The 22,966-nt window shown below is 44.1% G+C and overlaps 1 protein-coding gene across 4 annotated transcripts in view; it reads left to right on the top strand.

Moving 5' to 3' along the window:
- Window positions 1–22,966, top strand: part of HIVEP2 (HIVEP zinc finger 2) — a 135,925-nt gene that overhangs the window by 105,441 nt on the left and 7,518 nt on the right. For all 4 annotated transcript variants that reach the window (XM_028723569.2, XM_028723570.2, XM_077925933.1 and 1 more), the window contains 4 exons: window positions 9,928–9,972; window positions 12,740–18,269; window positions 19,703–19,857; window positions 22,163–22,338. In XM_028723569.2, the coding sequence (XP_028579402.2) occupies window positions 13,140–18,269; window positions 19,703–19,857; window positions 22,163–22,338 (5,461 nt within the window). In that variant the 5' untranslated portion in view covers window positions 9,928–9,972; window positions 12,740–13,139. The remainder of the gene's footprint in view (window positions 1–9,927; window positions 9,973–12,739; window positions 18,270–19,702; window positions 19,858–22,162; window positions 22,339–22,966) is intronic.

The raw sequence follows: 22,966 nt of genomic DNA on the forward strand, positions 1-22,966 counted from the left end.
ATGGGAATTAAGGTGCCTAACTTAGTCATTGTCATTAAGTTCAGTGTGTGTACTGTTAAGTGCTACCATGTATTTATTATTTTATTCATTTAAGATCCAGTGGTGGTGTAGTGGTTAGAGTGTCAGACTAGGGCCTGGGAGACCAGGGTTCTTATCCCTGCTCTGCTATGAATCTCACTGGGTGCCCTTGGGCCAGCCACTGTCTCTTAGCCCTGACCTCCCTCACAGGGTTGTTGTGAGGATAAAATGGGGAGGGGAGGGAAACCATGTATGCCACCCTCAACTCCTTGGAGGGAAGGTGGGATAGAAAACAAAATGTAAATATATAATATATGTATTATTTTAACCATGCTCATAGGGTTTGAATAAACATTTGCTACGAAAACAAAAACTGGATGTTAAGTGCAGAAAGCTTCCCAAATAAATAAATAAATAATGGCCATTTTACTGAGAACCTTTGTCCTGCTAGTCATCAGCTTGGTGCTTCCAGCTCTTGAAATATATATAATTTTGATGTTCAGTGAGGACTGTCTTCAGTGCAGGTTTGGGCATGGTTAAAGTGTGATCTTCTGTGGAAACATGAGCACTGTTAATGATGAAACCAGAGCTTTGTTAATAATGCATTATAATTATTGCTTCTGTCAGGCACGTATCTCATATTTCTTCTATTTTAGCCAGAGAATCCCAGTTAAACTGACTTGGTTTGATATGGTTCTTTTCTATACCCCTTTTTATTTTGTTTTGTTTTTGTGACTGGGGAGCCTTCTTCAAGGTCAGTGTGCCTTTGCAATGTAAGTGCATCTATTTAGCCTGGTGAAATACGTAGGCAGAGAATAGCCTACGTAATGAGCAAATGAGGGAACACGATCTTAATAATACAAGGCACCTGATTGGCCCTGCCCTTTCCTCAAACAATGGAGATGTACGTCATTCTCCAGGACAAACAGTGCCTGTGGCACCGTGCTTCCCATGTTTGAACTGCTTTCCTGGGTGAAATCATCCACATATATTTCTGTGCTTTACGAATAAAGCTTCTTATCCAATGTGTCAGTCAAACCCAGAAACATTTAAATGCTACCTAGGTGGAGAGCAGGGCTGTCCTCTCTTTTGGGGAGGGAGGTGCGACGGAGCACAATCTTTGGATGATGAAGATCCCAGGTTCAACATTGGGCATTCCTAGTTATAAAGGGCAGGCATCCAAGGAATGGGACAGTCCTTTCTCTGTCTCAGGTCTGGGGCTGGGCAATATCTGGTTTTCAACATTGCGATATATCACCAGCTAAACATTGTGATATACCGATATATCATGATGTCTGTAATAAGGATGGAGTTATGTAGAGGCACTGGCTGGCTTCGCGGTTTTCCCTGTGTCATGATATTTTGCATAACAAACACACACACACCCCACAATTCACGATATATTGCCAGGCCAAAAATTATGAAACTGATATCACGATATAGACTTCAAACTGGTTTTGGATGATATATCGATAGAGCCATGTCCGCCTTACCACTGCTTTTGTTGAATCTCTGTTGTTATGATTTGTTTGTTTTTACTGTCTTACTTGTTTTAAAATTATTTTGCTTGTTTTTATAACTTGCATATTGCATTGTAACCTGCCCCGGTACCTTGTGGTGAAGGGCAGGTTAAGAAATCTTACATTTAAATAAAAGTAGTGTGGTCTTTGGGGAGTTGCCACATGATGGCGCTAGAGACCTGGATGTGTTGGCTGGTGTTGACTGGTGTCTTATCTGGGCAAACAAGGATCAGCAGTTACCTTAGTGACTTCCGGAGCTTGAAATTGTGAGGGATCATCAGGAGATCAGCAAGTTCTGGGGAGAAGAGTGACATTCTTGCTATTTGACCACAAGGAGGATGTGTGTCTTTAGAGATGGCCCTGGGGAAAACCTGGGGAAAATGGGATCACAGGCACCTGATCTCCACCGTCTAGCTAGCAGCTTTGTTTGGGTTCCAAACCGCTATAATTTAATCCCTGAAAAACCAGTAGCAATCACTATGATAATGATGCAATTTCCTCCATTTATGGGTCTTCGGAACCTTTCGCCATTGTCCAATAATTAGCTGGAATATCTTGCCACTGTCTTCTCTCTTGAAAGGTAAGAGGCATTTTGTGGTATTGAGAAGAGATAGGTGCAACAGTGGTTGACAGCGTTTACCTGACCTTTAGCCACCCATGATGCCGTGGTGCACTGGGAGTGACAGTGGGAGGGGCTAGGACTTGGTGGTGCAAACACACTAGTAGGAGCCCTGGATTGGCTCTGCCAGTGTGTTTGCACCATGATGACCTTCCTGCCGCCTCTTCTTCCTGGTACTCCCCAGTGAGTACATGACAGGTGGTCAGGTAAGTGCTGCTGCCCCAACAGGGGAAGAGAGGAGGGCTGGAAGAGGAAATAACTCTTCAGTCTTTGGCAAATTTGGTCTTTTCTTTTTGGTTTTCCTTCTGAGGAAGGCCGAATGAGGGGGTAGGGCAGATCTCCGCAGGCTCCAGTGTTCTGTATCATGGCTTACAGCTTCTTTTCAAACCCTTCCTTGATTCTGGTGGTGTCCGGAATGCATGGGCAACATCTGGAAAACTGTAAGTGCTCACTTTGTAAATGGGTACATTATCAAAAAAAAAACTTTCATTTTTGGTGGGTGGGGGCATAAAAAAGCAGGGGAGGAATTATACATAAACTTTTATGTTGCAGAAATTGCTGTGGCACTTCCTGACAGCTAGTCATGAAATATGCCGAAAGAAGACTGGAAGGATACTTTGAGTACACATCAGTGAAAGGGTTAGAGCACCCCTGAATACAAAACCATATCCCATGAAATATCTGTCCTAGACTGGGCAAAATATTTATGTGCCTGGCTTGCAGGATGCAAACAGTTATGGCCAGCCAAGACACAAGAGTTTTATGGCATCTCTAATTACATACCACATTACTTCATTGCATTGTGTTATACATTATGCATTATATTAACCAATCAGGAACTTAAAGAACTTCAGCCCACTGTGCGTAGCTCATCACTTCAACAGGAACTGCTTCGTCTGCTGTAAATAATTAATTGCTACCACGATAATCTTGCCTGCCTGCAATGCCATACATGCATATGTATCTAGTAGCAGTGTATATCTTCCTTTTGCATATACATGTCCATCCTGCCTGCTTTTTAAACTCGTGGGCAATTATAGAAGGTTAGTAGGTGTTACAAGATCTGCTACTGTGCCTGTACACATGAATGTGAACAACTGTTCTGGCCATGTATTCACTGCAGAATTAGCAATGAGCAGTACATTTCTTTTGATCTTGACTAGAGCCATTTGTGTACACATAGACTGAATTGCATTGGCTTTTAAGACCTTGCTTGTTTTGGGAGAACTTGGCACTGACCAATAAGGAAACCAGCGTCAGTTGCTTACTTTGGAGAGCTAGCAGGAACCACACCATTATTGCAGTTTTGTTGGCATCTGTCTATCCCAAGAGACAATAAAAGGGTGCGCCTTTTGGGGTGAAGTCAGACTGTTGGAAAGTTGCAGCACCTGCTGTGGCTGTAGAGATCAATGTAGGAGAGACATGTTTTGTTGCAGCTCGGGCAGATGAAGGCGAGAGAGAGGGAGCTTGTTAAAATAATCTTTCCACCTGTCAAAATGTTGGTAAAATGATTGTTTACCTGATATGGTTAGTTGTGCAACTGCAGCGTGACTCCTCCCTTTCAACTGCTGATGGTCTCTGGGTTCCTTGTGAACCCACCAAAATATGGCTTTAAAATATAAAGATTATTCCTTTACAAAAACACTGGTGCGGTATTGATCCATAGCAGAGTCCTAAGTAGTCCCAAAGTAACTAGGGTCATGGGGAGGGTTGAGGAAAGATATGTGTCAAGTTAAGCTCAAGTGGAGGAAATTCTGGAGGCATCCTGCATCAAGTTAATTGAGTGTCGTGCCACAAGGTGAAAGCCAAGCCATGGGGCAGCTCTGCCCTACTAGTGCTCCTGCTTTCGCTAAAAACTTGGGAATTCTAAGGAAATGGAGGAATTATGGTGAAAATTGTGCTTGGGGGCTGGGAACCATTTACACACAATGCTACTTGTGATTGGCATGGGCTGGGATCAGCACTTACTCACACAACAGAGGCTCTCTCTCATGACGACCATGACACCCTCATTGCTCAGAGCAAAGCTAGATTGCACATAGTCTTCAGCCATGTACAGGGTTCCGTCTGAACAAGTCCTCAGCAACAAGGGAGACCTAGAGAAAGGGAAATGGGAATGAAGCAAGTAGTTGTGGCCCTTATCTGACAGAGGATACCCTCTCTAAACATTGCCTGACCTGTAAGAGGAACAGAGAGATGGTAACAATGCCATGAATGGATTAGTGTTTGGCTCCACATGTTACGGATTTGAGGACAGGAGAGAGCATGAGGCTTGCCAGATACAGGAAGCAGCAGGTAGAAAGTAGCAACATGTGGTCTGGGAGAGGAGGGAGAGGGTGCAGGAAGAGGGCAGTCGAAGAAGACGGTGCTGGTGGATGTGGGAGAAGGAAATGAATGAGGGCAATTGGAAACTTGTTGATAAGCTGCTTCCACTCCCAGAAAACAGACCATGTGCTAAAAATGTTACGTCCGGGGAAGAGGGGGAACCACATGTTTGGTACTGGGAAAAAGTTGCCTGCTGCCATGGGAGGAAGGGATTCAGATTTGTGAACCACTCTGGATTTTCCAGGGGGTCTTCTCTTGAGACATATACAGTACATCACTTCTGGATAGCTAGAGCCAGCAGAAGGAATCTAAATACAGTTTCTTTTGAGATGAGTATGCCCACATTCAGAATAAATCTTTATGTGAATTTCTGTGACCTTACTACATGTGCCGTATGACAAATCTGTGCCTCTCTTCACAGTTCCTTCCGCTGCAGTCTGGCCCTTCACTGAACTAAGTTGACTACCTCTGTTCTAATTATAGGCCATAGGTGGAAGTGGAAAGACCTAGTCATATGGGTTGGTGACATTCTTCCTTCCTCTCCCTCAGTCGCGTGGGGGCATGCCTTGAACCACCTGAACTTAACATTTGTTCCTTATTTGATTGATGCATTTGCAACTCGATCTTCTCTATGAGGAGGCCAGGGTGGGGTGATGAGAGGGTGTCCCCAAGAGGTCTGTCACCCTTTTACTACCCGGGGCCTAGACCACATTAGCTTCAGAGATGGAAATACATCAGACTGCTTCAGCCCGCTGAGGTAGAATTTTCTCGATACTTCTCTTGGTTTGTAGCCTGCTGTCGTCTAGTATATAATACCTTTATGATTTGCAGTTGGACTTGTTAGGTGTTCGTTTTTGAAAAGGCACTAGATTTTTATGTTTGTTAGCCTTTGTTCCTTAGGTCAGTTAGCTTTCTTATCTGAATTTTGTAATAAGTAGCTGTTCCCTGGTTCTTTAGAGATATCTAGAAGTAACGTGGATGTTTATCTTTTTCTCCTGCAAAAAGAGAGCGAGAGAGAGTGAAAAGTGACAATTGCAGGAGCTTTAGTTAGCATAGATCTCAACGATGCTTGTTAGATACACCAGTGTCACTGTACTTAGCAGCACCACAGAGAAACTGCCATGTATAAGAATGTAACTGAGCAAGCAAACAAGTATATTGGAAACCAGGATGCTGCTTTGCATTTAGGTGAGGTTAAAAAAAAACACCACCTAAAACATCAAGTGTTAGACTTGCTAAAAATATGAATACAGTCATACCCAGTGGGTAGTCCTGGTTATATTTAGATTTTATGCTTGCCTTTATTTTTTAATGACACCTCCAGTGTACCTTCAGTTCTCAGCAAAGCACTGCTTCCTGTGTTAGTAGGAAAGGAGGATCAGATCTTGTCAGGTGTCATTTATCATTGCATTGCAAATGGGTGGTTTTTGGGGTAGGAAGAACAAAGCTTAATATAACAGTGAACAGCAAGGGCAAACTCTCTCTCTCCCCCCACCACTACCCGGCAAAAAAAGACAACTGCTCTCCTTAAACAGTTTGCTCTTTGCAACTGCAGAGTCTTCTCTGATCACCCACGCTCATCTGGCTGCTGACGCTGTAGGAGCTTCATTTGCATGAACTATTTTTGCAACTATTGTGTGTCTTTTGAGGAAACAAGCAAGAAGACTGGCTTGTAGTGATTCACCATCTCAGGGCGCCCTAAAATGTGGAAGGGAGAAGAGAATAGACGTATGCATGCTGATTTCTCTTAAATGTTTCTGAGTGGCAGAGCTCAGCTCAGCAGCAAGGCACAAGGGCTGCTTCACACATTGCATGTGAACATGTCACATAGCCATGCAGCATGGGTGTAATTGCATCAGATTGCACTTTCCCATGTGCACATTTTGGCAGATGTGCCTTTGTCGACAAATAACATGCAAAAGAGTCCTAAATCAAATATATCTAGCGTAGTTTTTAATACACGATTTGCTTCAGAAAACCAGCATCTAGTTAGATGGAGCAGCATATATAACACAGATGAGCAAACATATATAGGTAGTGACCGATTTGCTACGTTCCAGGCCTTTGAATGCATCAGCAAAGCCTGTGTAAGGCCACCCCGTTCCACCCCTTTTTGGTGACATTTTTGGGTCACTTCCAGGTTCAGCGTGATGCGTGTGGTTGCTCACATATTAATGGTAAAGGTACCCCTGCCTGTACGGGCCAGTCTTGACAGACTCTAGGGTTGTGCGCCCATCTCACTCAAGAGGCCGGGGGCCAGCGCTGTCTGGAGACACTTCCGGGTCACATGGCCAGCGTGACAAGCTGCATCTGGCGAGCCAGCGCAGCACACGGAAACGCCGTTTACCTTCCCGCTAGTAAGCGGTCCCTATTTATCTACTTGCACTCGGAGGTGCTTTCGAACTGCTAGGTTGGCAGGCGCTGGGACCGAACAATGGGAGCGCACCCCGCCGCGGGGATTCGAACCGCCGACCTTTCGATCGGCAAGCCCTAGGCACTGAGGCTCTTACCCACAGCGCCACCCGCGTCCCAAAATGGTTGCTGCCTGTATGTAAATATTTACGGACAAGCCTGTGATAGAGCCAGTGTAGTGCAGTTGCTAGTATGATGGCCAGGCATTTGGGACGCTGAAGTTCAAATCCCCACTTGGTCTTGGAACATGCTTTGCATCTTTGGGGAAATCACTTTCTCTATGCTTAATGAATTGTGTTTGGTTTTTCTAGCATGGAAGAACTTAAAAATATTCAAGTAATGGAAACTCAGTAAGTTTAGGAAGTAGTATGTACCCTTTTCTACATTTAAAAAGTTTCTCCTAGTTGAGTTCATTCTGCATGTGGAAAAGGATTCTATATGAGCTAATGAGCTGGTATAACTATCCGTGTGTGTGTGTGTGTGTGTGACACACAACCATTCAATCTTTCATGAAGAGCCAGTGAAAAGTCCTGGAAATTACATTCCTAGATGGAAAAACTTGGGAAACAGTGTAGACTGCCAGCTACAAAGCCACAACCACAAGAGACTTATAACCTCTCTCTACCCTGCTTTATTAGCAAATATTGAACATCTGAAATAAAATGTATATGATCTGGTAAAATAAATACTACTCCATCACTGGGAGATCCAAAGAAAGTTTTCACTTTGTTTCTTAATAATGCTTGATGAAAAGAGTAGAATACCAGACCCTCCTCTTATTACAGGTTTGCAATTTGAAGTCCAAATGTAATACTGCTTGGGGCTGCCTGACTGTCACTTGGAGAACCTTGTGTGTTAGTCAGAATGTTAGATGCCTCATACCAGGTCAGACTATTTGGACTGGATACCTTTCCTGTCACTGAGCTATGATAACCGCCGCCCCCCCCCCCGTCACACACACACTGCTGCCAGGCACAACTGGCAGAAGCAGAGAGACTCTCCATCAGATCGTGACAGTGTGCACAGGTAACTTCTAGTGGATGCTATAGGCACAGCATGCAGCACTTGACTCATGGAGACCTGCTGCATGGAGGCAGATGAACCTCTATAAGCATGCTGTTCAAAGGTATAGGAACCACTACTAAAATGACACTTTTTCTGTTAAAGCAATTCAGCTGATAATAAAATTATGGGTAAAACCCATTCATCAAGACAAGCAAAGTGACCTTAGTCCCATAAGAGGACCCAAAACAAGAAAAAACACCCAGCTGTGCTAATGGTTGTGAAAGGCAGACATAAAAGTTTTAGGGATTTCTTTAAGCACTGTCAGGGTGCATTTGACCCTACCTGAGTTAACATTGAGTTAACCAGTCATGATAAAAATGGATGAAACAAAGCTTATTAGTGGTACACAACTAAAAAACTACACAACTAAAAAACTACACAACTTTTAGAAGACATCTGAAGGCAGCCCTGTATCGGAAAGGTTTTAATGCTTGATGTTTTACTATCTTTTTATATATGCTGTAAGCTGCCCAGAGTGGCAGGGGTAAACCCAGACAGATGGGCGGGGTATTATTATTACTACTACTACTACTACTACTACTACTACTACACCTAGGTTGCTCTCTTAATCAGGTGGGGATTGAAGCTGGTTTTGGTGGTGGTGGGGAACTCACCCAAATGCAGGACAGATACAGGGTGGATGTGGATTGTGGCTAACATCTTGCATGCTCCACTTCCCATACCAGTGGCTGCAGAGTAAATGGGGGTGTGTACACTGAATAAATGGTTAGTGGGATGGAGAAAGTGGGACGTCTGAAGAGGGAAGATGGGTACCCATCCTGCTGCTGCATTTGCAGACCTTTGAAATGGAGAACTGCCTGAGTGAGGCACACTGTTGCACGTGAGGCGATTCTCTACCCTGTCTTTTGTATTTGACCTGCCTCATGTGGGTCCCTCTTGTTAGATTGCGGTCAGTTTGTTTACCAGGGCAGCTATAGAATTGGCAGGATTCTTGCTGCTTTTGACATTTTCATCACTGTGGCTGACAGAGATATTTGGTAAGAAGGAAAGATGTTATTTCCTTTATTTATGTAATAGCATCGTTATTTTGCTCGTAACCATCTGGCTTTCTTCAGAGTCAGTTCCCTCCCCCAAGCAACTGTGCCTTTATATTTATTTGGTGCTTGGCTAGTGAGATAATTAATTAGCTTATTAATGAAGCCAGTATTTTGTACATTGCAATTTGAAAATTATTTGTAAGCCAACATCTGTTCTTTATATGAAGCCATGTATTCAGAAACATAATAAGTATGGTGCAAAAATAATTTATTGATTTCTCCCATCCTTTTGAACAGACATTCCTTTTGTGACATGGGTGTGGGGCCTTTTTCCCATTGAGGACATTTTGACTACTGGGAAAACAGAGTTTCAACCAATGGGGGGGGGGGCTGATCTAGATCCAAAAGTATGTGGAGCCACAGACAAATGTAGGTGGAATTTGCAATGTTGCAGAATTGCATTGCGCTCTCCTTTCTACCTGTTCCCTCCATCCCTGTCTCTTCCTCTTTCTCCGCCTTCCCCAATTCTCTCTCCCCACTGCCTACATCGACACAGGTAAGAACTGATCTCCTGCAGAGGTCTTTCCCCTCCTCCATACCTTGTTTATTCTATCATTTTTGTCTCTCATCCCCCATCCTGGACTCACTATACAGCGGCTTCATTTCCTTATTTAGCACTGCTGGGGAGGCCAGTGGCAGAGATATTGGAGTTTGTTGACTGTATACTCAAAGGTGTAACATAAAAATCTATATTGGCTAGGACTTTTTTAAAAAAAACCCCATATTCTTCAGAATAGAAGGTAATGTGTCCGTTCCCCCTCCAAAAAAAACCCCCCAAACAGTTTCTGTTCATTGAAGATGGATAAGCGCTGGAACAATTTTAAAATAGCTCTCCCTCTCTCTCTTTGTGCAAGGTCCATATAGATTTTTAACATTTTCCTAATTATAATTTTTTTTTCTTTCACTCTAGGAAGCTTCAAGATAGTCATGTACAGTAGATGCCAAGAAGATGCAGGTAACTTTAAAAACAACAATATTCAAATTAAAGATATCCTTTGCTCTGGCACTAGAACAGGAAAGATCTCAAAACAAAATGAAGATATCCTATCCTTGGTAGCATGTATCATGGCTCTTCTATTTATGTGGAAAACAAGCAGAAACTGTTTAAGCAAAACTTAGACATATGCAGCTTTTTGGGGTTAGATGCCAATGGCCTGATCTAGTAATTGCCTTAGTTGTTTGATAGTTTTGCATATTCTGCATTCAAAGACTTGCAAAGAATCTTGCTAGCTGCAGATCTTCCACAAATAGGCTGGCACTGGATGCTGCTGCATAAGTTGTAAGGACCAAACTAGGCTAATGTATGGGCTAAATTTCTGGTATATTAATTTTTTACATGTTAAATCATATATTAGGGGCTCTGAATTGGAACAGAGCGGCTGTGGGCTAACTGCAGTTTGTAGGGGATTTAGACTGGGAATAGAATCCGCAGTGGAAAGGGTCTAGTTTGGTGCCCCCTGCTGCTGCTTTTCAGAAAAATTCTAAAACATCAAGAGATTGCTGCATGGATCTGTGTGTCACACGTAGGTTGGACCTAGCATGACCTAATCTGTGTGGATATGAGTAGGGAGCCACAAGAACAAGATTTGCATATGCATATCTTGTAATCACCTTCCCTTAAAAGCCAACGTCTGGCAGGACACATAGCTTCTCCTTCCTACTTTGAGTGTATCTGAAGAAGTGTGCATGCACACGAAAGCTCATACCAAGAACTAACTTAGTTGGTCTTTAAGGTGCTACTGGAAGGAATTTTTTTTGTTTCTTCCTACTTTGTGAGCCAGGTAGAAACACAGAGATGATCCTTCTTAGAGTAGACCCTTGAGAACTAATGGACTTTCAGCAGGTCTATTCAGAGTACTGTATTTTTCGCTCTATAAGACACACTTTCCCCCTCCTAAAAAGTAAGTGGGAAAGCCCTCAAGAGCCGCACACACGCTCCACACGCTCTTTAAAGGGAACGTGGCTCTTGGGGTAGCCTTCATCCCGCTGCCCTGAAGAGGCTTCACCCGGCTATCTCAGAAGCCAGAACAGCAAGAGGCTATCCCAGAAGCCAGATCCCTCTTGCTGTTCTGGCTTCTGGGATTCAGAATATTTTTTTTCTTGTTTTCCTCCTCCAAAAACTAGGTGCGTCTTATGGTCTGGTGTGTCTTATAGAAAAATACGGTATCTTTTAGTTGGTTGTTATCTCCCATAGTCCCTTCCAGCACTATATCATTTTGCTGCTTCTGACATGAGGTAGTCCTGCTGCCCATCACAATTTCTGCTATTGTTCCACAGATAATATAGGCTTACTGGTGAGGTTTCCAAATCTGTGTCCAGGGCAGCTGTCTACCAGCTCCATCTGGTATGCAGGGTGAGACCCTACTTGCCTACGGACTGTCTCGCCAGAGTGGTGCATGCTCTGGTTATCTCCCGCTTGGACTACTGAAACACACTCTACATGGGGCTACCTTTGAAGGTGACCCGGAAACTACCAGTAATCCAGAATATGGCAGCTAGACTGGTGACTGGGAGCGGCTGCCGAGACCACATGATACTGGTCTTGAGCACAATTCAAAGTGTTGGTGCTGACCTTAATGCCCTAAACAGCCTCGGCCCAGTATACCTGAAGGAGCGTCTCCACCCCCATCGTTCAACCCAGACACTGAGGTCCAGCGCCGAGGGCTTTCTGGCAGTTCCCTCACTGAGAGAAGCCAAGTTACAGGGAACCAGGCAGAGGGCCTTCTCGGTAGTGGCGCCCTCCATGTGGAACGCCCTCCCATCAGATGTCAAAGAAATAAACAACTATCTGACGTTTGGAAGACATCTGAGCCCTGTTTAGGGAAGTTTTTAATGACTGATGTTTTAATGTATTTTTAATCTTTTGTTGGAAGCCGCCCAGAGATTAATAATAATAATAATAATAATAATAATAATAATAATAATAATAATATATTATTCCAATCTATGTCATTTCATTTTTAAAACAAAAACCCAAACAAACATATTTTTGTGTGCAACTTCACAAACTTCCATTCGAGCCATTGCTTGTTGGTTTTTAGGATTTTCTCCATATATTATCTGCACAGATAGGTTGAGTGGAAGCACTGTTTCTTAATAGATATATTTGGTGGTATCAGGCCAGAACTACACATTGTGGAAGCTGCATTGTTATTGCTGCAAACAGTGGCCCTTGGTCTCTCCTTCCTCTGTAACATCTAGCGGCATGATGTTGTGAGCTTTTTGGCACCTCCAAGCAGCTGTTATCAAGTGGAAGCAAGGTTCGGGAAAATCAGAGCTCAGTAACGCTGCATCACACACTTTCCATTTTATTTTCATTTTAAAGAAAATCCTTATTACATTTATATGCCACCTTTTTTCCAAAGAGTTCAAGGTTGTGCTCATGGTCCATATTATCCCCTCCATATTATCCTCACAATATCCCTGTGAGGTAGGTTAGGCTGAGAGTTGGTGACTGGCCCAAGGACATCCATGAGACTTCATGGCTGAGTGGGGAGTTGAACCCTGATCCCCCAGGTCCTAGTCCAGCACTCTAACCCCTGCACACCACATTGGTTTGTTGAATATCATGAGGAAAAAAGGAGGAAGAGGTGGGAGACAGCTGCTTTCAGCAACAACCAAGTGACTCGGAGAACATCTAGTTCCAGCCTCATTCACTCAATCGAACGTTTCTTAAATATTTTGTTGCACTGATCTCTCTCTTTTAACTTTCTCTCTTACAGACTACTGCATCTTTTGGGGAGGAATGTCTAGAACCCTGCTTTAGTTGACGAGCAAATATATCCCCCTGGATCATTCTTCTTCTGAACACTTAAAAACCATGGATAATGTTCAAATGCCACAGCAAGTCTTGATGGATGTATAATAAAACTGTTCAGAGACACTTCCTGCCATGAACAGAACTGTGTGACAATTAACCTTTTTTTAGCATAGAGCTACGAAAGATCTAATGCCTATAAGACTACTGCGTGGACCGTTCCACAGAGAAAGAGAAGTCTGTGAACTTGGAACAGCTCTGGAGAAATGGGAGCAACTTAACTTTAGAAAAGCACAGCACTGGAGAAACTTCATGTGCCTGAACAGCTTTCGAGTGAACTAGCACTTAAGACCTTGCGCGACAAAATGGACTCCGGAGATACAGCTGTCGGGCAAAATGCTACCTCAAGGTCTGGAGAAACAGCTAAAGTACCAAGTAGATGGAGGCAGGAACATTCGGCTAATGCTAAGATGAGCGCACTTCGCAGCCTGGAAGGACAGACACAAAGGGACCCCGAGCACATGGGGGAACCGGCATCTGCACAGCTTTTCAGTTCTGGGAAAGGAGTGTCATCTAGCGACGTTGCCCAGCAAGCCACAGACAAGCAATACCCGCAGCACCTTCCGAGTCCTTACTCATGTCAACATTCGCTTTCTTTCCCCCAGCATTCATTGCCACAAGGATTCCTGCACAACCTGAAGCCGCATCAGAGCCTAGAAGGCCACAAATGGCAGTTCCCTGGCCACCTGCAGCCGGTTGCCTCCGAGGACTTGTTTCCATTTCACGTGCATGGCCATAGCGGAAGCTTCTCCAGGAAGAAGATTTCGAGTCTGAACCCTGCTTATAGCCAGTATTCTCAGAAGTGTATAGAGCAACAGTCGGAAGATGGTCATAAGAAAGAACACAAACCCAAAAAGCCTGGCAAATACATTTGCCCGTACTGTAGCCGGGCTTGTGCCAAACCTAGTGTGCTTAAGAAACATATTCGGTCTCACACTGGGGAACGTCCATACCCTTGTGTCCCTTGCGGCTTCTCGTTTAAGACAAAGAGCAATTTATACAAGCACAGGAAATCGCATGCCCATGCGATCAAAGCGGGATTAGTACCTTTCACAGAGTCGGCTGTATCTAAATTGGACCTAGACGCCAGTTTTATCGACGTGGAGGCAGAGATACATTCAGATGGCGAGCAGAGTACAGATACTGATGAAGAGACTTCGTTATTTGTCGAAGGTTCTGACAAACTGAGCCCCGTTCCGCAGATTCCACTGGACATCGGTAGCAGAAGTGGCTTTCACTCATCCATAGAAGAATCCCTGGGAGGCCCAATGAAAGTCCCCATTTTGATTATTCCCAAAAGTGGTGTGCAGTTACCATGTGAAAGCTCCCCACACATTGGATCTGACAATCTGCAAAACACATTAATTAGTAAGTCTGATGACTCTCATACAGTTAAGCAGCGACTTGCACTAAGACTATCTGAGAAAAAAGGGCAGGATTCTGAGCAGTCATTAAATCTCTTAAGCCCCCACAGCAAAGGAAGTACTGACTCTGGTTATTTTTCGCGCTCAGAGAGTGCTGAGCAGCAAATAAGCCCACCAAATACAAATGCAAAGTCTTACGAAGAAATAATCTTTGGAAAATTCTATAGGATTAATCAAAGGATGGCACAACCTTTAGCGACAGCCAATCAGGATCGTAGCTCGATGGGTAGAAAAGGCAAGGCAGAGCCCCTACCTCTCACAAACCCTAGATTAGAAATGAAGATGCTTGAAGAGCGAATGTCTCCAAATAAAGAAGCACTAATTGATCCAAGCAAAATGAGCACTATAAAAAGTAGCCAAGTCTTTAACGACAGCAGTATGGAATCCAAACAGTCTCAGAATGTCACATCATCCATCAAAAGTGAATCAAGCCTTTATCCAGGAAGCCACCCAAGTGATTCATCTCTCCTAGAGCCTCCAGCAGATACAAACCCGCTTATTAGAAGCAACTCCATGCCGACGTCGTCTGCAACCAACTTGAATGTCCCTTCAGCTTTAAGAGGAAGCCATTCATTTGACGAGAGGATGACTGGTTCCGATGATGTGTTTTACCCCGGGACAATAGGAACACCCCACCAGCGCATGCTAATACGACAAGCGGCCTTTGAGCTGCCATCGCTGCAGGAAGGACACTCAGATTCAGAGTACCATGGGAGAATAGCAAAGAACATTATGGTTGCTTCCAGCAGGTCAACTGTAGGAGAAAAAGGGTCGGGCATGAAGAAGTTGCTAACAGGGGAGAGGCCCTTTTATGAGGGGGACGCCTCTGGGAAGCACTACAGGAAATGGGAAGATTATGGGCCTTTGAAGCAAAGCTATAGAGACACACCATCTCTGAGCGGGTCAAAGCAAGGGGGAGAATTTTATCCTGAATCATCTGCACAGTTGCAGGCAGTGTCTTCTACATATAGCATTACCTTTGAAACTAGAAAGCGCAGAATACAAAAGAGTGTTGGAGATGAGGAAGACACCCCATCCCTGTGCAGCGGTGCTTCTGGCAGCCCCATGAGTGGCGATTTTGATCCTAAATTACAAATCCAGGAAGGGCCAAGGACCAGATATGCCATCCAAAGCCACGACAGTTCTGGGCACTCTCACCCGGACCGCTTTGAAATTTGCAGATCCCACCTGCAGTCTGGAAGCCCAGCCACAAGTTTAGAAGAATGCTCTTTGACAAGCGATCAAGAAAAGGCTTCGGAGTCCCTGAGCAGAAAAGGCAACGTAATCTCCGTTATTCAACACACAAATTCATTAAGCCGTCCCAACTCGTTTGAAAGGTCCGAATCTACAGAGCTTGTCGTTTGCCAGCAAGACAAGATGTATTCGTCGTCTGAGACTTGTGAAAGTGAGATTGCAGATTCCCCAATGAGCCCGGATAGGGTCCCGCAAACGGAAAACGCTGACAGCATTGTTTGCAAGCAGCCTTCTTCATCCCAACATTCTCAGTCATATCACATGCAGCCCAGGCTTGTTCGCCAGCATAATATACAGGTACCTGAAATCCGCGTGACGGAGGAGCCCGATAAACCCGAGAGAGAGAGGGAAGCCCCAGCCAAAGAGCCGGAGAAGCCTGCAGAAGAGTTCCAGTGGCCACAGAGGAGCGAAACCCTTTCTCAGCTGCCGGCCGAGAAGCTACCTCCGAAGAAGAAACGCTTGCGGCTGGCTGACTTGGAGCACTCCTCTGGAGAGTCCAGCTTTGAGTCCACAGGGACGAGCCTTTCTCGGAGCCCTAGCCAAGAGAGCAATTTGTCCCATAGTTCCAGTTTGTCCATGTCCTTCGAGAGGGAGGACAGTATCAAGTTCGTAACGTCGACAAGGCAGGATGAGTTTGGCAAACAGTCCGAGTTTTTAACCGTCCCGGCTGGCGGTTACTCACTCTCTGTCCCTGGGCATCACCAACAGAAGGAAATGAGGCGCTGCTCGTCTGAACAGATGCCCTGTCCCCACCCTGCCGAAATCCCTGAGATCCGAAGCAAATCCTTTGACTATGGGAATCTGACTCATGCTTCTGCAGTGGGTCCGCCTCCTACCTCTTTATCTCCAGCAAGAGAAAGGAAAAAATGCTTTTTGGTTCGCCAGGCTTCTTTCAGTGGTTCTCCGGAGATTTCCCAAGCTGATCCAAGCATGGAACAAAATATAAAGCAAGAGCAAATGGAGCACGGTCATGCCGGCCTTCGGTCTTCCCACGTGGCTTGGCCTCTTTCCCCCTCTTCTGTCCAGTCGGATGACTCCGGGAAGCAGTCTGCTGGTTCTTGTCCCCCACGCAGCACTAGTTTATCTCCACTTTCCCATTCCTCAATCCCGCAAGCACCTTATATTCCAAGCAAATACTCAACAGAACAGCAACATCTATTTGCACTGCAAGAAAAGGTTCCCTTTCTCCCCTTCCAGAACACGTTGTTGCAGTTTCCGTATCCGTCAGTCTGCATGGTTCACTTGCCCTCTCAGCCCCTGTGGCCTTCGGAACTCTCTCAGTCCCCCTTTCCACATCATTTTGTACAGCAGCTTCAGAAAACTTACTCCAAGCAACCTTTCTCAGCTGAAAGCCACCCTGGTTACCACCTGGAATATGCTCAGGAGCATATCAGAAAGAAAACTGCTGATTATGTGCATGCTAAAGAGCAAACCTACCAGCGTTACTCAGGAACATCAGGACAGTATTCTAAAAATGCACTTGCAACATACCAGCCCGATTGTAGCATTAAATCAACCGATACCTCTTCTGAACAACAGCTACAGGTGGATTTTGAAACCCAGAATATTGGGCCTGCCCAATCGTTACCGGGCACAGTTGTTCCCGTCAGGATCCAGACCCACGTGCCATCCTATGGTAGTGTTATGTACACAAGCATTTCCCAGATTCTTGCTCAGAGCAGCAGCCCTGCCATTGTCATTTGCAAAGTCGACGAGACTCTTTCTCAAAGGACATTAGCCACCAGTGCAACCATGCACGGCATAGGATTCAACATAGCGCAGATGTTAGGCCAGCATGGAGGGTTGTGGAAAGTACCGCAGACCTTGTCCCTGAACTTAGATCCTTCCATCCCATTGTGCTTAACCTCCAGCTCAGATAGTGCCTCTACCCTAGGCGGAAACAAGCGAATGCTTTCACCGGCAAGCAGCCTGGAGCTCTTCATGGAAACCAAGCAACAAAAGAGAGTAAAGGATGAAAAGATGTACGGGCAGATTGTCGAGGAGCTAAGTGCTGTAGAACTCACCAGTTCAGACATAAAGAAAAGCTTCCCCAGACCTCAAAAGCCTCAGCTGGTTAGGCAGAGCTGTACTACTGAGCCAAAAGAAAGCGTGCCGTCCTCCTCTCCGTTGCCGTCCTCGTCATCTCAAGATTCGCCAGCTACCAACATGCCTCCCACTGAACTTTCCCCAGTAAGCAGGGAGAAGCTCCCTAGCTTTGACTCTGCTTCTCCAGGGCAAAAGTCTAGTGGTACCTCGGAAGGCCGAGAATCTCCAGAAGAACTGGACGTAGATGAAGCATCATCTGACATGAGTCTCAGCCCCACCAGGTTGCCATCAGCCGAAAGCCAGATAGAAGACGAATCCAAGCAACAGAAATTGCCGTTTGGTATGTTGGTACAAATGGCATCGCAGCCAAGTGGGAAAGCGGTGACTTCGACAATTCTCCTGACAGATCTCGCAGACTTCCAGCAAATCCTACAGTTCCCTAGTTTGCGCACTACCACAACTGTGAGCTGGTGCTTCTTAAACTATACAAAGCCTAGTTTTGTTCAGCAAACAACCCTGAAATCGTCTGTTTATGCTTCATGGTGCATTAGTTCTTGTAACCCAAACCCATCAGGATTGAGTACGAAGATTACCCTTGCACTCCTACGGTCCAAACAGAAAAACAGCACGGAAATGTATACACTGGCTCCAATGTATAGGCCTGGAACAGGGAAACTGACATCATCAAGTGCATGGAAACATTTGGCTCAGGTAACTAACCAATTCTTAAAGATTCACCCGTTTTTATTTAGACCTTACAGTATACAGCAAACCGAGATGCTTTCAAGTCTTTTCAGTGTAATGCTTTTGGAATAGTTCCTCTAGAGTAATGAATACCTTTCTTTGGAATGCAAATTCTGAGGGGATTTCTCAGGAAGCAGGAGCAAACACGGATGTGGCATCCTGGACATGGATCTCACCCCTGAACGATTTCAACACTTTCCAAGTATATTCAGAAATTGTTCCAAAGCCGCTCCCTTGGAGAGAGGGCGAGAGACATTAAAACTGGCTTGTTATAAAGCATAAAAACCAGAAAAAAATGAGTACATCTGGTATTTCAGAATGTGTCAGAAGATGTACTTATTATAGATCATCTTCTAACCAGAATGCAACGAACCTATATAAGTGCCTCATACTCAGAGAGAGAGATGTGGCCTCTGTTTATTTTTTTGTAACCCTGTTGTCTCTTTGTATATCATGGTGCCTTCGGATAAAATTCATGGCTTTGTAAATCTAGACAACAACTTTGGAGGCCCTAGTTTCCGTGTTCATTTTCTCCAGTGTTTAAAATATGAATAAATGAAAATTAGACAGGAGCTTCTAGATTGTTGCCAAAAGTTAATGCTGTATGAAAGATAAATCTGCATGTCCTAGTCATGGGCTTTAGAAACTTTGAAGCTATCGACTATGGCTGGAAAAACATGTCCAGCTCAAGGCACCAGCCTTTTTTAAAAAACAAACAAAACATTGTAGGTGACAATCCTTTAAAAGCCCAAATAAATTAGATAATGAGGCACTAGCATCAAATGTGGAATGGCCCAGGATATTTCCAGCCCTGACATGACTATACTATTCCTCCTAGTTAGAGCACATGGTTGTTTCCCATGAAGTTGTGGATTTATGTCTCAGCTATGAATGAGTACCGAATGCTTTGGGTTGGGGAGATCAAAGGCAGTTGGACATGGGTTGTTGCCACATCACTGCCTTTTGAACTGTAGGCAGAGAAACTAGTGTGTCTTAACCACACCAACCCCGATGGGCCAGATGGCTTTGAGCAGACTGTGCCTTGAAATCCCAGTGCTAGCAGTGGACAGATTTTGATCGCCTAGTAAGTCTTCTTTATCTTTCCTTTTTTGTGTTTATATGGCAGCATGATGCGGTGTTGTGCTTACAGCATCCCTGGGCACTTCAAAAACTTTCCTCTGCTGCCTCTTGCCTATCTTGTTTATTCCTTGACAAAGTCAAAGGGCCAGATTAATTGGCTTTTCTGAGTCTGAGCATGATGTAAGGTCTAAGTATGTCCTAAAGCATTTACAGTAATATGACACAATGCAGTTACTCTGTTTACGTTTGTGGCATTGATTCCGAGTTTCAAGCATTAACAACAATTAGTGACTCTGTGTTGTTGTTTTTCCATTTCACAGATGAAACAGGAGCCATTCTTCCTATATGGCAGCAAGTTTGAAAAGAAAGTAGCGGGGAATGTTATCAAGGAAAGAATTAAAGGAGACAGCCATGGTGATAAAGATATCGTATCCAAACAAACTGAGCCAATGCGAATTAAGATTTTTGAAGGAGGGTAAGAACATACATTTGGAAATATCATGTGTGTTCTGTTATTTTTTAGAACAGATTTTTAGGGTTCATACAAGCAGCTTGTGCTAGGTCCAATATCATGGTCTTGAGTCCATGTGATGGGGCAAGTGAACTGAGGTAAAACAGGTCTGGATCTCATCATTACCTGGATGGACAACTGCTGAAAATCTGGGATATTGCACCATGAGTTAAGCGAGTAAAGGCGAGAAATTAAAAATCCGCTGGAATTCTTGTATTTTTCCTTCTTCTTCTTCTTCTTTAAATAGTTGAGCCATCAACCACATTTGACTTTTGAAACTACTATCAGGCATTGACAGGATGGGAGAAATTGCCCTGTCATGAAAAGTCATATATGTACACTAGCAGTCAGCTTGCTTTTTGGTATTTGGTATTTTCCAAGACATTCCTCAACAGACAACCTCCTGTTATTTCTCCAGTTCCTGCTGCTACAATTTTAACTGCAGTCAACACATTTCCCACCAGCTCCTCCTGTGTCTTATTTAAACACTCCCTTATACAATGTCAAAGGATAACTTGTAGACAAAAGTCTTTGCTCCATTATTGCCCAAGTAAATTTTAATACTAACTCTCCCCCTTGTTCTTCAAAAATATTTTAAAATAAAGCATATTGAACTAGTTCAGATGTATGAGAACAGCTCTCAGCTCTGTCCTTCCCATCCAATACAACCATGAGGAGGAGTTTTGAAGCATCCATATATCTCTCCTATTTTTAAAAAAACTAGCTACAGCTTGCTGTACCATCCAAACCCAGGAAACTGTAGTTAGTCTTAACTGTGGTTTACTAAAATGGAAGGATTCACATGGCGTAGCATATTAAGAACAAGCAGCAGGAGGCCTTGGACTCATAGGCTACCTCTTTTCTCGTCTCTCCAGCATGGCCATGAGCAGATTCCACTTCTGTTTTAGATTAACCACAGTTTAGGGTTTGGATGTAATACTGAAATGGTTAATCTTAAAGATGGAGGCAGCTTCTGAAACTATGGTTTGAAATTCACTTATCTTCTGGAAACTTATATATCAGCAATGAGCTTATTCTTTTACAAGCTCGCTTAGTGTGCCTGGTTGAGGCAAGCTGTCTTGTTATCATCATTCAAACAGCATTAGCCACTGATAGGTAGCATGATTCAAATGAAGACATTTGAATAGCAAAATTTGCTTTCCATGACCTGCAACTCCAAATGCCAAGAGGATTTCAGAAGCCATCTTTCAGGAAATTCACTAATTTAGTAAGCTCAGTTGACACTGTTCTGAATTCTGCAGATCATCCGGTGTCATCCAAAAGAATCAGCTCAGGCAAATAGGAGAGACGTAGAGTTGTTTTTTTAAGAGTAAGGAGGTTAGTCTGTGACATTTTATGGGAGAAGGAAAATTCAGAGTATCATACTGATGGGGTCTTAGCTAGTACAACAATAAAAATAACATATGTATCATGAAGATAAAAAAAAAAGTTAAGATTCTAGCACCTGACTTAGGAGTCAGATCAGATTCTCCCTTTTGGTGAATGTCTTAAAAGTAAAGGCTCTTGGTTATTTCTGTACTGCCCCCTCATAAAATACCCGGGTAAGGCACAACTATAAAACGTAAAACACCATAAAAATACACGTGATAATAACAGTGATGGGCTAAATCAATTTATACAACTGCACAGGCCCAGCAGCATAAAAAGGTCTTCAAGAGATGCCTAAAAGTCAAAAGTAAGGATGCTGGAAGAGTGTCCCACTGTGTGGGGCTGGGGCACTAAATGCCCCACTTCTAGTGAATGCCACTCAGGCCTTCATAACAGAACTCACCCTGATGATCTCAGTGATCAAACTGAGATACAAGGGCTCAGGTGGTCCTTAATGGACGCTAGACCCATGTTTTCCAGGGCTTTTTATAGCAACACAAAAACCTTGACTCTGGTCTGGTAGGTTATGGGTAGCCTGTGCAAAGGTTTTAGCAGAGGTGTCATATGCTGTCAGCCACATGCTCCCATCAGCAGCCCAGCCAGCATGTACTACACCAGCTGGAGCTTCCAGGCCAAGCCGAAGGATAGCCCTACAGAGTGTGCATTCTTCAGAGGGCTTGGGTGCCAGGCTTCATGAGAGTAGCAGTTTGGTTCCCAATCTTGCAAATGCTCAGTGCTTAGAAACCTTGTTGATTTTCTTAGTGGAGCCATGTGTAGTGGCCACAGAATGTGACCTAAAACTAAAGATGCTGCTGTAAGGTACTGGCTGTGTATCTGGATGCTTAAAAGCACCATTTTGATATTGCCTTTCTTCCAACAGGTATAAATCCAACGAGGATTATGTATATGTCAGAGGACGAGGGCGTGGAAAGTACATTTGTGAAGAATGTGGGATTCGCTGCAAGAAGCCAAGCATGCTCAAAAAACATATCCGAACTCATACAGACGTACGGCCTTATATATGCAAGTTGTGCAATTTTGCCTTCAAAACAAAAGGTACTTAGTCGTTCTTACTCTGGGGCGGTGGGGGTGGGGTGGTCTGTTCTTGGCTCTCTGCCAACCATCTTTCCAAATGCAAAGGTGGTTTTCTTAAAGCAAGGTGGTTTTATTTATGAAAACGAGACCTCTTGAAATGCAACTTTCCCCTCTTTATCTAAGTGATTCAAGGATTTATGTGAGACGGAGAGCCACTCTGTATAACTTAATTAAGAAATATGGGCTTCTGCCCAGCCCATCTGTCTGCAAAGGAAATGTAGTGGCATAAAATTTAAAAAAAACTGCCTTGGCAAACGTTACTTTTGTGCTCCAAATGTTATGGTGCAAGTATTAATTACATTAGGGGATTGTACATTTGCAGTGGCACATTGCAGAAGCAGAACATTAGCTGCAGGGCAGAGAATTCCTGATCTGCGTTTATGGTGGGTCAGTTTCACATTGATAAATAATGCAGAAATCCACAGACTCCAGGTGGGCCACTCCATCCACAGTGGTATTAATTATGGATTGAGATCTGATAGCTTGTGTTCACATGTACTTACCAGCTCAAGAGAGGGGGTGGTGGTAGAGAAACTTCCATTTGTCAGCCTGAGGCATTACATATAGCAGTACTCATTGGTGCAGAATT

This window comes from Podarcis muralis, chromosome 3 (genome assembly GCF_964188315.1).
Source record: "Podarcis muralis chromosome 3, rPodMur119.hap1.1, whole genome shotgun sequence".
Lineage (NCBI taxonomy): Eukaryota > Metazoa > Chordata > Lepidosauria > Squamata > Lacertidae > Podarcis > Podarcis muralis.